The sequence below is a fragment of the Oryx dammah genome, unplaced genomic scaffold (assembly GCF_014754425.2).
Source record: "Oryx dammah isolate SB20612 unplaced genomic scaffold, SCBI_Odam_1.1 HiC_scaffold_17, whole genome shotgun sequence".
Classification (NCBI taxonomy): Eukaryota; Metazoa; Chordata; class Mammalia; order Artiodactyla; family Bovidae; genus Oryx; species Oryx dammah.
This window is the reverse complement of record NW_024070201.1, coordinates 31,009,203-31,024,422: the sequence shown is the minus strand read 5'-3', so window position 1 is coordinate 31,024,422 and position 15,220 is coordinate 31,009,203. Positions and strand designations below refer to the sequence as shown.

The following is a 15,220-nucleotide window of genomic DNA, read 5'->3' as shown; positions in this document are numbered from 1 at the left end:
CCAGCACAATATTATAAAGCAAATATTTTGCAATAAAAAATTTAAAAAAAAGAAAGATGGCAGGAAGGCACAGGAAGAAGAGAGGTGAGATGCTTTGCTAACCTAGAAATTGGATAGCCCAAGACAAAAAGTTGTGACCTTGCTATATTTCTGCAGCCAACTGTTAAATGATGTCTGGGACACCCTTACCCCTTGAAATAGCTGAACCCAGCTGTCTTTACCTGGGAGAACAATAAAAGCACGAAAGAGATAAAAACATGTGTCAACATTCAGGGCAAAGGACGACAGCAGACAGAGCAAAGCAGGGAGAGAAGGATGTCACTTATCTTGCTTTCAGTTCAATCAACCACTAGCACTCAGTAATCAGTGTCTTTTGCAGTTTTCCAGGAACATGTTCTAAGCTAGAGCCCTGAAGCTGGCTTAAGGACGGTCAGTGTGCAAACGGCCAGAGCTGTCGCCACCAAGGCCGGCTGCCCTTTCTGGCCCCTGTTGCTCACCTGCACAATGTTTCCACAGTTCCCTTTGGTGTTGTTGATCTGAAAGGAGATAAAGTCCTCGCCCTCAATGCCGGTGCACTGTCTGTCATTGACCCGCACGCCCTCCCTCTCAAAGCCGAGCTGGAAGAGCTTGCACTTAGATATGGACACCTCCATCTGAGCCGCCTTGCAGGTCACCTCTGCATCAATGATGTCATGGGAGTCTGTGGGGACACAGGTATTATGAAAGGTGAGTCACTGGGAGCTGCCCTTGCTGCGGGAGTGGGCGTGGCACCGTCCTCCTCAGAAGAGGCTGATGATCTTCACACAGAGGCTTTGGCATACCTAACAAAGCTCTGATCAATCTCAATGAATGTATGAAGTCATTCAAAGCAATAACCTGAGCAATGCCAGAGCCTTTTTTAAAAGATGAAAGTGCTATACAAAGCATCTTTGCTCTTTTCTCTTAAACCCAGGATTCCTGCCCCATTCTGGTAGTAGCTACTCTTGTAAGCTCCATACCGTGTCTGGCTTGCTGTGGCCTGGCTATAAAACATGATTCAAGTGAGGGCAGCCCTGGGCTGGTACCCAGGCCAGCATTAGGAGCTCTTGTTTTTTGTCATGGGATGCACCAATGGACATTTTCCATGAGTACACAAACACAGGCTAACGAGCACTAAAGAAGCAGAGAGAAACACTATCTGCTTTGGTGAAACCTTTGAACAGCTCATGTGGTCCCCTCCTGTGGAGCCTTCTGGTCAACCAGGCATTCATTTGATGATGCTAAACATAGCACATGCCTCCTGAGTTCCCTGGTTCAACCAACGGCATGGAGCTGGGAAGCAAAGCAGCTCCCCTTCAAGCGGACAAAACGGGTGTGCTCTGGGCCAGGGACAAGGTCATTGCTACTTTAAGGGGGCTATGGTTAAGAACAGGACCTTGAGTCCTAATTGCTTGCAGTTTACTTCAACATTTCAGTTTCCTTTGGGACCTGCTGAAAAGCTTCAGGGAAGATAAAGCTGGCTTTAAACACGTCTTTAAGCACCTGGCCCTCTCGTCCTGATTGTTTCATGTTTTCGCCAAACCACCCTATCTCCCTGTGAGTCTAAAAGATCAATTTGGATCTCTCTGATGTTGAACGTGGCCTCAGATGGAGCTGACTGGTTCTATGAATGTACTAATTTACGTTTATCATTTATTGAAGAAAGGGATGTAGCTACAAGTAAATGAACATTACCTACTTTGAAGAGGTCGGGTTCCTTTCTTGTTCTGCTTAAATGCTCATGAAAACTTCATTATTTGGGTTTCTAACCCACAGCATGGGACATGCGGTCTCCCACCCGGGAGCTTTCCTACAAGGCTGCCAGGCGTCCCCCACTGGGCCTTTATTGGGGGTGGGGCGGCAGCTGTCACTCACTGTTTCCATAGGGAGGGGGTTCGATGCAGCCACACAGCTCCCCTCCATTTTCCAGCTCACAGGTTCGGTTGGGACAGTCCACCCCCACACAAGGATCTTCAACCACTCCTGCTAAAAAGGAAAACAAACAGAAACACACACAACTTGATTTTCACACCAATGCCCGGCAGCATGTGGTCACACTCTGAACTTGCCACTTCAATGGACCTGGTGATGGTCAGATGGCAAATACAAATTAACAGACAGGGCAGCCTTCCAGGCAGTAATGACGATAGCTAATAATTGGGTCTTTGCTATGTGTTTCATGCATTGGTGGCATTATCTCTTCCAACCCTTACAATCTCTGCCAGCTAAGTATTGTAACTTGGCGTCACAACTGAAATGTACCCAAAGTCACACACAGGTGAAGGTAAGTGAGCAGGATGGAAGATACAAACAAGCTGAACTGCCAGCACGTCCCGCGATTCCTGCACTTACTGCTCTGTACCACCACCAAGTGCATCAAAATCTTTATATTTATATAAGCTGTAGAGTCCAAACAATTTACCTCTATATTCCCAATACCTGGCCACCTCACAGTAGATGCTCAACAAGTAGTTATCAAGAATGAAGGTTTCAGGGCCAGTAAGGTCCCAGAGAGGTCCCTTAAACCAGGACTTCTTAGTCTTTTTTTTTTTTCTTTTTTGATTCATGGTCCACATGCTTCTACTTAATTTTGTAAAAATAGACAAACCAAAATCTACACACAACTCACCAGCACTGACTGAGATTAATGGCACTTTTTTGCTCAAACAGGGAAAACTCTAAGTAAAATACAAATGTATGTGAAGTGTCATCACCAACAGATTACAAACAATATTTCTGTAGCAGATGAGCCCATAGGCCACCTGCAAGCTCATTAACATCTCAGTTTGAGAACCACTAATGGAAAACACTTTCTTTTAGACACTCATTTCTTTATTTAAAGACTCTCTTTCCCTATCCAGGTGTAATAATCTTCCTCGTTGTCATGGTTTCTAACAGTAAGTGTTAAAGAAACAGCCATGATTCAGCTCCAGCATGAGCCAAGTTAGCTTCAAGAGTTTAAAAACAAAACAAAATAAACCCCTCAAGCTGTCCCATAACTGCAGATGCTTCTCCCGACCTTCTGCTAAATAACTATTATAACAGGTGAGAGGACAGGAATGGAGTCGCATCAGTCTATCTTAATTCCTAGAAAAATGACTAAAGTAGAGCCCTCACCATCAGCTAAATACACTTACTTACTATTTTTGCAGTTTAAACTTTTTATTTTGTATTGGGGAATAGCCAATTAACAGTGCTGTGATAGTTTCAGGTGAACAGTGAAGGGACCCAGCCATACATATACATGTATCCATTCTCCCCCAAACTCCCCTCCCATCCAGGCTGCCACATAACATTGAGCAGAGTCCCTTGGGCTATACAGTAGCCCTTTGCTTATCCATTTTACATATAGCAGTGTGTACATGACCATTCCAAATTCCCTAACCATCCCTTCTCCCATCCTTCCTCCCTGTAACCATAAAGTTTGTGCTCTAAACCAATGAAGCTCTTTCTGTTTTGCAAATAAGTTCATTTGTATAATTTCTTTTCAGATTCCACACATAAGGGATGCCATAGGACATGTCTTATCCTCTGTCTGACTTACTTCACTCAGTATGACACTCTCCAGGTCCATCCTTGTTGCTACAAATGGCATTATTCTTTTTAATGGCTAAGTAATATTCCACCAAATATACTTATTTCTTAAAAGCTTCTTTTTCTAACGACCCATTTATTGCCTAGTATGTTCAGCACCTAAGACAGTGCTAAGCACATAGCAGCCACCCAGTGAATGTGCTGGTGGATTAACACAATATGCAAACCACCCAGGAGAATAAGGGAAAAAAAAAGTGTGGAGGTTACAGCTCCCAAGAAGACCAAAACCTCACTTACAAACAGAGTGGGCCATTTACTACTTGGCAAATACAACATGCCCAATACAGAGGTTAAGTTTTGAGGTTAAAAACAAAAACTGATATTTTTTTAAAAATTTCAGACAATTTCTGAAGTTCAAAACAGTTTAGGCTCTTTAAAGCATTGCTTATTAACAGAAGAGGGTAAAATATTAAAGTTACCAAACAAAACATTTCTATTGATTGCCAACAGAAACTACTCCATTTGCTTAAGAGTTTCTGAAATCACTGAGTGCATATTTTAATTAATGACATTGTTTTTAGGTTCTGAATTGTGTATTCCTACTCTTGTCAGGTGTGGTGTGCAGATTTACTGATGAGAACACTCTGTCTTGAAACAAACAGGGCCAGTTTTCGCGGCGGGACCTGTATGTACATGGGGTTGCTGTTGTGCTTTGAGGGACAAGCACACATTCTGACGGACGCAGGGTCACACTGCATTCATGAGTCAGAGTGACCATTTATGTACATGGACACACATGTACGGACATGAGAAATTTAGGCACACACTTACTTGCTCCATCTATCTGATTAACATGGCAAGAAAACAAACACAGAGAATAGTGGATAATGGACATCAAAATAGTTTTCTTAATACAGAAAAAAAATGCAAGAGTCTACAGATTTTTATTTTATCAATAGCACACGTATAATCCGTTTATAAATCTAATCATGGCTTCCTTGAAACCAGGCAGATACAGCCAGCTCAGTCTGCCATTTGCCACCTGCCTTCTCTCTGTGTTCTGGGCTCTGACTCATGTGAAAGGAGCTTTTGGAGAGCTGGATTTGGGGCACTGAAATCAGTTAGGAGCCCCATGCTCTGTCCTGCAATCTAAGAAGACACTACACTGGTGCTCTTCCAACCCAGAGAACCCCACCTTCCTCAGCTGATATTCTGAATTCCATAACGACCTAGGGGGAGTCAAGCTCCACTGAAAGTGCCCCCTCACCAAATCTCCTGCAGCCCGCACCTCTCCACCCTTCAACCCCCAAAGCAGATCTACAGGTTGAGATGGAGACCAGCGGCTAGCCCCGGACAAGAGACGCCACTGGCCAAGCTGTGCTTTCTAACTCAGAGAAGAGTTTGCAGAAATAAAATAATTCTCTTACAGCAATTCTCCTTCTCTATCCACTCGGTGCTGAGGATTCCGAAGGAGCGGCAGGACTCCCCGTAGGCGGCCAGGGAGCCACACAGCTGGAACTTCTTGTGGTTGTAGCAGCCATCCAGGTAGCAGGACTCGTAGAAGGGGAGGGGGTCGAGTAGCCCATAGCAGGGCTGGAAGAAGCCCTTCATGTCCGTGAGCTTCAGGCAGTAGCCGTCGCCCTGCATGTTCTGGATGTGCACGTTGTCGCACATGGCTGCGTACTGTGAGAACTGCAGCTCGTTGCAGCTGGGGGTGAAAGAGGTAGTCAGACTAGGAGGCAACACCAGGCATCTGAGATGGCCAGTGGGGGTGGGGGGTGGGGGAGGGGAGACCACAGTGGTGACGTTTTCAGCTAACCCAGAAGTGAGTGTGGGTGCTGATCCCAACCTTAACCCAGGCTAGGATTTGAAAGTCAAGGTAATTTCTACTTACCTTGGGACGAGTGAGGGTAAAATATAATGACAGTAGCTAACGAGGAGAAGGCGATGGCACCCCACTCCAGTGCTCTTGCCTGGAGAATCCCAGGGACGGGGGAGCCTGGTGGGCTGCCATTCATGGGTCGCACAGAGTCGGACACGACCGAAGCGACTTAGCATCAGCAGCAGCAGCAGCAACGTGTCAGACAAGGGTAGATATTGGTATAATAACCATTAACCTTTGATGTGGGCTTCCCTGGTGGCTCAGTGGTTAAAAAAAAAAAAAAAAAAACCCGCCTGCCAATGCAAGACATGCACCTTCGACCCCTGGGTTGGGAAGATCCCCTAGGGAAGGAAATGGCAACCCACTCCAGTATCCTTGCCTCCTGGAAAATCCCATGGACAGAGGAGCCCAGAGGGCTACAGTCTATGGGGTCACAAAGAGTTGGACACAATCAACCGTGTTGTTTAGCAACTAAACAACAACAACCTTTGATATAATTGACTGATATTATTGATCCAATAACTATTAACAGATACTGATATAATAACCAATAAGAATAATGATAATTACATTATTATTAATCAAAAATAAAGGTAATAACTGTTGGTAAAGTAAAAGATTTGAAAGGAAATCCAGAAGCTTCTAAACCACTTCCAGTTTAGTTACCAGAGACCATAAGGAAATTCTTCACAAGAAAATTGATGTCGGGCTAAAACCATTTATAAAAGAAGAAAAAGAAGAAGTAAGAAGGGAAAGGAAACTCAAACAGAATGATGATTCCTAAGGAGGAGCTGACTCTTGCTCATCTTTGGAAGCCCCAGAATAGTTTAATGTGCAAAGGAGTCATTTTTCTAACTGTGGGTCCCAGAAGTGACATTTTAGAGAAAGCATCACATTAGGAATTCTGAAATCTAATCCGGGCTTTGCCACTTACTATGTCCCCTCATCTAAATCATTCTACTCTAGCCTCCGTTGCACCTAGAAAGGAAAAGACTGGACCAGACTGTGCCCAAGGTTCTTTCCAGCTCTGGGTCCCACAATTCACAGGACAGTCTAATTTATGGCACATTTTTCAGTTTAAACCTGCAGAAAAGTCAAAGAGGGTTGAGAGCTTCATTTGCACATCTGGGAATTCAGCTGACGTTTGGCATGTTAAAGCTCAAGGGGACAGAATCATTGTACAAGCAAAGAAATGCCAAGAAAGAGAAGTGTAGCTCTAGAACCTGAGAGGAGTTAACATGATTCGGCAGTCCGGAAGGACTCTTAAGCTACACACCTTTGAAATAACTTGCTTAGCTCCTTCTATCTCAGCTGGCCAGAGAGGGGCCTGATAATAACCTCAGTGACTTCTACTTTCTTGGGCTTTCTGGACTCCCACCAACTTCTGCCTACACAACCAAGCCTCTGGTAAGAGATACAGATGGCACTAGTGGTAAAGTACCTGCCTGCCAATGCAGGAGACATAAGAGATGCAGGCTCAATCCCCGGGTCGGGAAGATCCCCTGGAGGAGGGCATGGCAGCCCACACCAGTATTCCTGCATGGAGAATTCCATGGACAGAGGAGCCTGGCGGGCTATATGACTGAAGTGACTTAGCATGCACAGACATGATGTCTCAGCACTAGGGAGCAACGAATAACCCTCTTCTCCTGGGTTAACTCTTAATCCCATCCTCAGCAAGGATGCCCAGTCGCAGTTAAATTAAACTTGACCGGTTGGGCAGATGGCCAAGGCTTTAGAGTTCTAATCCTAGGAACACTCTTCTGTTTGGCCAAGGGCCAGATGACACAAAGATTCAGACTTATCATCTAAGTCTAGTTACTTCCTCTGTTGTTCAAGAAATTACTGTGCCTGTTTGTATGATGAAAACTCCACAGATCTTGAGCTTAGCTCTTTGTAGGAGAGGAAGGGTGTTGCTATACAAAGTACCTCCCTCGTCAACATCTGTCATGGACACGGGAGACTGGGGCCACTGAGTCTAGCGACTGGAGACTCTCACCTCTTCTGCATGCCATTGGTTTTCCAGCTCTGGGCCAGGACCACGCTGCTCACCACTGGCTTCCCCCGCAAGGTCACGTAATCATCACTTAAGTCCCCATTGAAGTTGCCGCAAAGGCCACACACTTTGTTCTGCAGCCTCTCGCTGATGCTGATTTTTATGACATTGTAGCCGTTGTAGTAGATTTGGATGTCGGGGCTGGTGTCAATCACCAGGAACCCCTCACTGCTATAGATTTTGGTTGCCAGGCCGGTTATGAATGGAACATTCACTTGTGTGCCATTCACCTGTTAAAGGAGAAAGAAGAAGTAAATGACCCTCAAAGCAGAGATTGGCAAATATTTACTGTAAAAGTCCTGAGTAAACATTTTAGGATTTGCAGCCCGTATGATCTATCCTCGGGGCAAAAAAAGCAGCCACAGACAAAAGTAACTAAATGATCAAGGCTATGTTCCACTAAAGCTTTATTTACAAGAACAGGCAGCAAGGAGATTTGGCTGAATTTCGTATTTTGCTGATGCCTGCCCAGGAATTTGAGTGGTCACTCATCTTACTGTCCACAGTTCCTCCCAAAGAAGCAAACTATGGTGGCAGAGAGATTAAAATAAAAATGATGGAAAGGTATAACGCACAACAAGTGGCTAGATTTTTGTATAAAACTTTCTCCAGCATAAACCAATTACTGAAAACAAAATCCCAATCCTGAGCTAAGGAGAGTCTAACACGGTTAAAATGAATCTGGGGATCACTGCTACGTTTATTGTTTTCTTATTTATAATGTTCGAACAGGAGATGCCCTCCCAGAGGCCCCAGAGGCACAGTATTTTCTCCATTTGTCATTATCTTGCTTTATAAGTTTCTTTTCTTAGCCCTTAGGACAGAACATAACATGCCTTTTCTGTACTTACAAAAGAAATTGTTCTTTTTCCCCCCTAGGTTATCAGTAACTTTTGTTGCTTAAAAAACATAGCAGAAGCCTTTAAAAAATAAGATTCTTTACTATTTTGGTGGCTGGGAGTATTTTATTCAGCACAATGTCAGTTCTGATCTCAGGTGATCCCTTTTTGCTTTCTTGCTGATATATTCCGGGCCCACGCAGTCATGTCCATGTGGGCCAATTTGCAAAAGGAATTAGAGTGTTAAAAACAGTAGCAGATTAACTTTCATTGAAGTTAAAAACCAGTATTAAAATCCAGACTCTTCCTTTTAAGCTTGCAAAACCCTACCAAGTCTTTTGCCTAATGCTGGATACTAAGCTATACAATGACTCTTTAAATAGACATACTCCCAGCGCATGATTATCTGAAACAGTGGTGGAAAGCAGATACAGTACCACTCAATTCCAAAAACATTAATATGCCTGTGCTGGCTCTCTCCTTGGCCCTACCTAGCTGGAATTTGCAACACGGGGTGGGGGGAGGCGGGGCTGACTCCATGGTTCTAGTCCGCCTGCAGCCGACTGGTTTAGCTGAGTGACTGGGTGACTGGGAGTCACCACCACTACTTCAGAGCAGGTTATCTTCTCAGATGGAAACATGGGAGGAATAAAGGTCGGAGTGGTGCATTAGTTTATGGGGGGGGGTTGGAGATTAACATTTATTTATATACCGTTGTAAGATTCACAAGAAACCCGGCAACTCTCCTAGAGAACAGCCAACCGTAAGAGAAATCCACCATCTCTCTCCTCTGTGCTCTTTCCCTCGGCGTGTCATTAGGGGGCGCTCTCATAGTGAGGGACGATCCCTCCCACCCGTTTTTATTTAGGTAGCTGTGTTTACAGGCAAATGCTTGCTGTCTTTCATTTTCTAGAAAGGATGGTAGAGACGAAAGAGTCGGTCTTCATTCAGGTGGCAGAGCCAAGAAAAATTTCAAGCTCTTATAAACAAATGAGAATCTTTTGGGAAATTAATTCAGAGTAAAAGCTGACTTATCTACCATTTTATCACCCGAAGTTTTATTAGGATACACGCTGACCTTATGTCCTTGAGATACTGTACATATCCTGCAAGGCCTTTGGAATCGTATGTGCTAGTCATTTCAGTTGTGTCCAACTCTTTGGGACCCTCTGGACCATGGCCCGCCAGGCTCCTCTGTCCATGGGATTCTCCAGGCAAGAATACTGGAGTGGGCTGCCTTGCCTTCCTCCAGGGGATCTTCCCTACCCTGGAATTGAACCCACATCTCATGTCTTCTGCATTGACAGGTGGATTCTTTACCACTAGTAAGCGAAGGACTAAATGGGGCCCTTGCTTATGCCTGTAGAATCTTTACACTTTCAGTTCTCTAAAATCTGGTTATCTGTGTATGGTATGTATGAAATAAACAGCCTGTTAAACTCATTATCGGGGAAAACCACAGTAAACAGCCCCCTAGATAGGCCCTCGTTCCAGGGCACATTTCTTAAGAATCAAGGACAGGCTCGTCACCTTGACTGTGTTCCGGTCGTCGATGAGAATCCGCTCTTCGTTAATGTAGAAATAGACGGGTGAAATGATGGTGAGATTGGGGGCCGACCACTTGTCGAAGTTGATGATGAGCTGGAAGGAGATGTCGGGGAGCTTCTGGCAGATAGTGGAGAGCACGAAGGCACAGTTGGCTGGGAAGCGGAGGAAGGCGCCGTCGAAGGTGCGGAAGACGCCGCCGCCGGCCGCCAGGCAGTAGGAGGTCTTGGTGCTGAAGCAGCCGCGCACCCCGTTGCGCAGCGCGCACTCCTCGTCCGACTTGCACTGGCGCGGGTCGCACTGGATTAGGTTGCGCCGGAAACAGCGGCACCGCCGCGTGCAGTCGCTGTTCCAGAACAGCTGCTTGGGCTGGAACAGAAGCGCCCTTTGCATGAAACTCTGGTGGTGGTCAAGGTTGGGGACCCCAAAGCCCAGTCCACCTGGACCCTTTTCGGGCTGGGCTGGCCTATCAGTAACGGGGGTGGAATTTGCAACAAGAGAGGCTGGTTCAAGTCAAACAGTACCTGCCTTCCGGGTAACTCAGATGCCAAGCTATATGCTACCTAGTCTCTACTGGTTTCAGTCTAGAATTTGGGGATCTTCACCGTGGGTTGTAGAGCTAATCGCAGCCAACCCACCAGAATGGGAAGCAGGTCAAGGAACTAGGTGAAGAGGGAAATACTTGGTAGGGAATTCATCTAACAAGTATCAGCTCTACTTGAAGGAACAAATTTAAATTCACTCAATAATGATAAACCCCACCCTTCAATCTTAACTAGGTTAAAGAAAAGGAGACCCAATTCTTACGCTGAACCATTTTTGTCACCTTAAAAAATGCACAATGTGAGAGTTGCAAATTAAGTTTTATTTGGGGCAAAATAAGGGCTATAGCGCAGGAGACAGCATTTCCGATAGCTCTGAGAAACTGCTCCAAAGAGGCAAGGGAGAGGGTCAATATGTATGTGGTTTTGGTGAAGGGAGAATATATGCAATCAAGTACTTATTTTTTGCAGAAGGTTTCTGCTAGTCATGAGGAGCAGTCATGACCATGAAGGACTTTAGTGCTTTTCTAGATATTAGGAGCTACAAGAATTGGGCACATAAAATCAGGTCCTAAAAATGCCTATTTGAAGACCTATCCTGCCAGTTTTTCCAGAGCACAGAATGCCTGATTCTGCTCTTCACCCTGAACTCTTTTCAGGGAATGTTGAAAAATCAGCAGCTGAAGCAGCACATGTTTTAATCCCTGTAGAGGTAGATGGCAAGTGCTAATGGCAAATGCCAATTTGTAGCTGACAGTTTCAACATTTCACAATACTCACTGTTCCAAACTTCTTTCCTTGTAAATAATCTACTTCTAATTTACTTCTGTTGCAGATACCTCTATTTCTATATCCTGAAGTGAGAAACCTAAATAACAGTTAGGGTCCATGAAGGGAAAACTTTGGGATCAGACCACCTAGGTTTCTATCCCAGCTCTGCCACCCTACTCATGACACCCTGAGAGGCTCTGCAAGCTTCCCAGAGTGTTGATTTTCTTTCTCTAAATTGAAGTTAATAATAATGTCTTGCAAGGTAGTTGTGAAGATTAAATTCAATAAGACGTGTGATGCACATTTCCCGGCTGAGAGTAGGTACTCAATAAATAATAGCTGCTGTTATTACCAGAGAAGAACCACTCATCCTCTTTCAGATAGTGGGGAATTATAAAAATTTATATTAAATACCTGCAACGAAGTGTATCATCAATTGGTGACAGCTATTATTTTTCACTCTTTCTACAATCTGTAGACACAGCTGTACTTGTAGAGTCTGTGCTCTTGATCTTGTACCTGTTCTAGACTAAGAATTTCAGGGAACTGTTTGAAATTGGTCATGACTGTTCAAGTGGAGTGTGGTCCCAATGAGTGGTTTGCTTCATAGAGATGAGGGCACTCAAGGCATTAATTCAATTTTCTAAAACAGTGTTTTCCAGGGAAGATGTTTTAATGGCACAAGAAGGGCCTATTCTACTGTCTGGTCACAATTTTCTGCATTAACGATAGACTTATTAAAACCCTGGATATCAAACAGAGATCTGACTTAGATCCAAGGGTAAGTAGGAAGAGGATGAGATCTTCCAGAAAGAGTTTTCTCAAGAAAACCATTCCTGATTCTTTCACCCTTAAAATGGAGTATAAGTAGTTCCTGGAACCTCTTTCCAGACCTGTGAAATATTCTGGGTGCCAGCAGCTTCACAAATTGGCTTCCTCTCTCTTATCAGATTTGCAGAATAATTGAGTGGATGGTCTGGCCTCTCTCAGATAAGAAGTCAGACATTGCATGGGTGGAGAGAGAAAAATAACCTGATATATGTGGATATGATCAAGGGTCCATAACTCATCCTACAGGAGAACTTGATCATGAAAGTAGCATCCCAGTAAAGAGACTGGCCCAGTGCTGCTTGCTCAACCTTAATTAGACCTAATAAGGACAGCTGGGTACTTACCCTACATGCTAATGGCTAGATGTGTTCTCTTTTTATTTCCAAAGAAATGTGTCATATAAACAAGCCTCCAAGCTTGCTTGAACTGTGGCAAGTAGGTGTGGATTATTTGTTCTGTGAATTTGTTACTTCCCAGATATAAGCTGTTGTCAAAACCCACTGACTTTCTGATGAAAAGTGGATACTAATGTTGATAGTGCTAATAGCTGCCGGGAGCTGTATTGTGCTTTTCCTGAGAGCTCCAAGGGCTTTTATATGCATCATTTCATTAACACGCCTGGATTTTTTTAATTTATAAAATGCCTCTTAAGAGAATTACAAAACAATAAGCAGCTACCAATTATTGCATAGATTATACAACGACCATACTGCGTTGGTATTATTAGTAATGTTTTGGAGATAAGGTCACAGAAGCTCAGAGAAATGACACAGTTTGTTCAGTGTCACATCACCAGTGTTGGTTCAGCTAGGATCAAGCCCAAGTCTCAATCCATTATGTCACAGACATTCAGGATCTCTGTTGAGGGAAGCATGACACATTTGATAGATGGATACATTTCAGTAAATCTCTGGACAGGGGAGCAGAGATTGAAATAGTGTTTTTCAGTTTTGAGCCTGGTTATCTCTTCTCCCAGACTGTGGGAAAATGGAATCTGTTATTATTTTCTCCCACATGTTTTGCCTCTTCCTTTCAAATAATCAATATCTCTAAGAGCTAACTTCAAAACTCACCTCTGCCAAGAAGCCTTCTGTGATCAATTCTGCTATTTTACTCTACTTTCCCCCATCTTTCTAATACAACATTTAAACAAATTTCCTGCTGAAAATGAGACTGAAGGTAACGTCCATATTCATCTCTTTCTATTTCTTCTCAAAGTAAAGCCAACTTAGTTGTTCTTGAACAAGAACAATATTTCTTTACAGAAAGAAAGCAGTGTTTCTTTTTTGCCTAGTTTATTTTCAATTTAGACACTTCAATTAGGTTTTTTTTTAATGCTTCGATTCTTTTTCATTTTAAAATTGATTAGTGCTGTAGGGTATTATTTTTCACTTGTTGATATGTTATTTTGTAATTGTCCTCTTGTTTTTAAAGTGCATTTTTTTTCTCCTCTTCTGAATAGATTTTTTTGTTCCTTAAGGCAGGGAACATGCTTTATCGTCCCCAACAATACCACTAGCACAGAGATCTGCAAATAGCAGCTATTGCACAGATGCTGTTGTTAACTGTCTACTCACCAATGTCAGGTATTGATATCATTTAAAGAGAATGGGCGAGAGGTAGAACCCAGGGCTAAATAACCTCTCCAGGCAAGATCTTTTTAAGCTTAGTATTCCAGCACATAAAGATTACAGGGTGGAAGCATAAATGATTTCGCAAGCTCATATGTTTTACTCAGTGACATCTAAGAAGGGCATCTTCATCAGCTCTATGTGAAACCCCCAAAGAGAGAGAAGCAGAGGGTAGGATGTGGAAAACAGGACATTAGGCAGCCCAGATAGAAATCTCTGGGGACGGTCCTAGAGGGACAAATGACACATGAAGAGGTGGCAGCCTTCACTCCGCTTCTCATGGAGCTGCAATAGACAGAAGAGAGAAAGCCACTCCTCCCAGCCTAGAGCTCCATATTTTCCAGTTAAGACAGCCCTTAGCTAAGACAGGTATAAATGTCAGATTCACTGCCTTCCTGTTTCCAAACAACCGCCACGTCAGAAGCTTTCAGACTAAGGTTTACAGGAGAGGAAATCAGAAGGGCTTAGAGAAAGGCACGGAGGGGAGAGAGGGGCACACACAGTGCTAGCGAGGAGGCGGGTGGAGTGAGACCCAAGCGCATGTCCAAGTCCGGAGCCTCATCTGACCTGTCCCTGACCTCTCGCCCCCCACGTCCCCCTTCTCCGCCTCCCTGCGAATCCACAGCACCATCTTATCCTCATCAGGAGAGAAGATGGGTTCACCGTGACCCATCTTCCTGCTAGCGGGGAGAGAACTCCTCTGCCTCTCAAGGAAGACGGGCGGGCCGGCGCCCCTACCTCGTAGTACTTGCCGTCGGAGTAGCAGCCGCAGCTGTGGGGCAGAATGCAGCTCTTGCCGTTGAGGACGTAGCCGGGGTCGCACTGGCAGCCCTCCACGCAGTAGTGGTTGCAGTCGCTCTTGAGGCGGATGGCGGCGCAGCGGGGCTGGCACACGCTCACGCAGCTCTCGTAGTGGCTGTTCGGAGGGCAGGCGACGGCTGCAACGGGAGACGCGGGTCAGGATGGGCCATCCCCAGGGCTGTCAGCGCCTTCTTCCCGGCCTTCCCTCACCCGCTCGGGAGATGGAGGCCTGTTGGGGAGGAAGCTTTCCCCCACCACCTCCCGCTTTCCTCCCCTCTCTGCTTATGGAACGCCTCTATGGGACTTAGCACTGCAGAAACAATGGACAGCAGAGCAGACGGAGGTTACTCGGCTCCTCACACCTCTTGCTCCTCTCCTCGGTCTTGCTTTCCCTGAGGTTCTCTCCTACCTGTTGCCTTAAACCCACTACCCAACGCGCATCTTGACTCCAGTGATTCACTGGATGGTCTCCCGGGGGCGCCCCACACTCATTCCTTCCGTTAAGTCCCCATCTGGTGTTCATCTCCCTTCGCCACCCACTGCTTCATCCTCCCAGTGTCTCCAAATTTATCTCCCATTTACCATTGTCTTTGGAGTATAGTGGCTTTACCATTTTGTGTTAGTTTCTGCTGGACAATGAAGTGAACCAGCTATACCTATATGTATATCCCTTCCCTCTTCGACCTCCCTCCCACCCGCTTCCCCACCATCCCACCCATCCAGGTCATCACAGAGAACTGAGCTGAGCTCCCTGTACTTTATAGCAAGTT

At 44.9% G+C, this 15,220-nt stretch overlaps 1 protein-coding gene across 1 annotated transcript in view; it reads right to left on the bottom strand.

The window, feature by feature from the left end:
• The window catches only part of LOC120876377 (tubulin-specific chaperone cofactor E-like protein), a 170,367-nt gene that overhangs the window by 10,553 nt on the left and 144,594 nt on the right, over window positions 1–15,220 (bottom strand). Inside the window, exons 19-24 of the mRNA XM_040258226.1 lie at window positions 14,388–14,587; window positions 9,860–10,243; window positions 7,434–7,720; window positions 4,980–5,260; window positions 1,894–2,004; window positions 498–700 (exon numbers count right to left, since the gene is read on the bottom strand). Coding sequence (XP_040114160.1) covers window positions 498–700; window positions 1,894–2,004; window positions 4,980–5,260; window positions 7,434–7,720; window positions 9,860–10,243; window positions 14,388–14,587 — 1,466 coding nt within the window. The remainder of the gene's footprint in view (window positions 1–497; window positions 701–1,893; window positions 2,005–4,979; window positions 5,261–7,433; window positions 7,721–9,859; window positions 10,244–14,387; window positions 14,588–15,220) is intronic.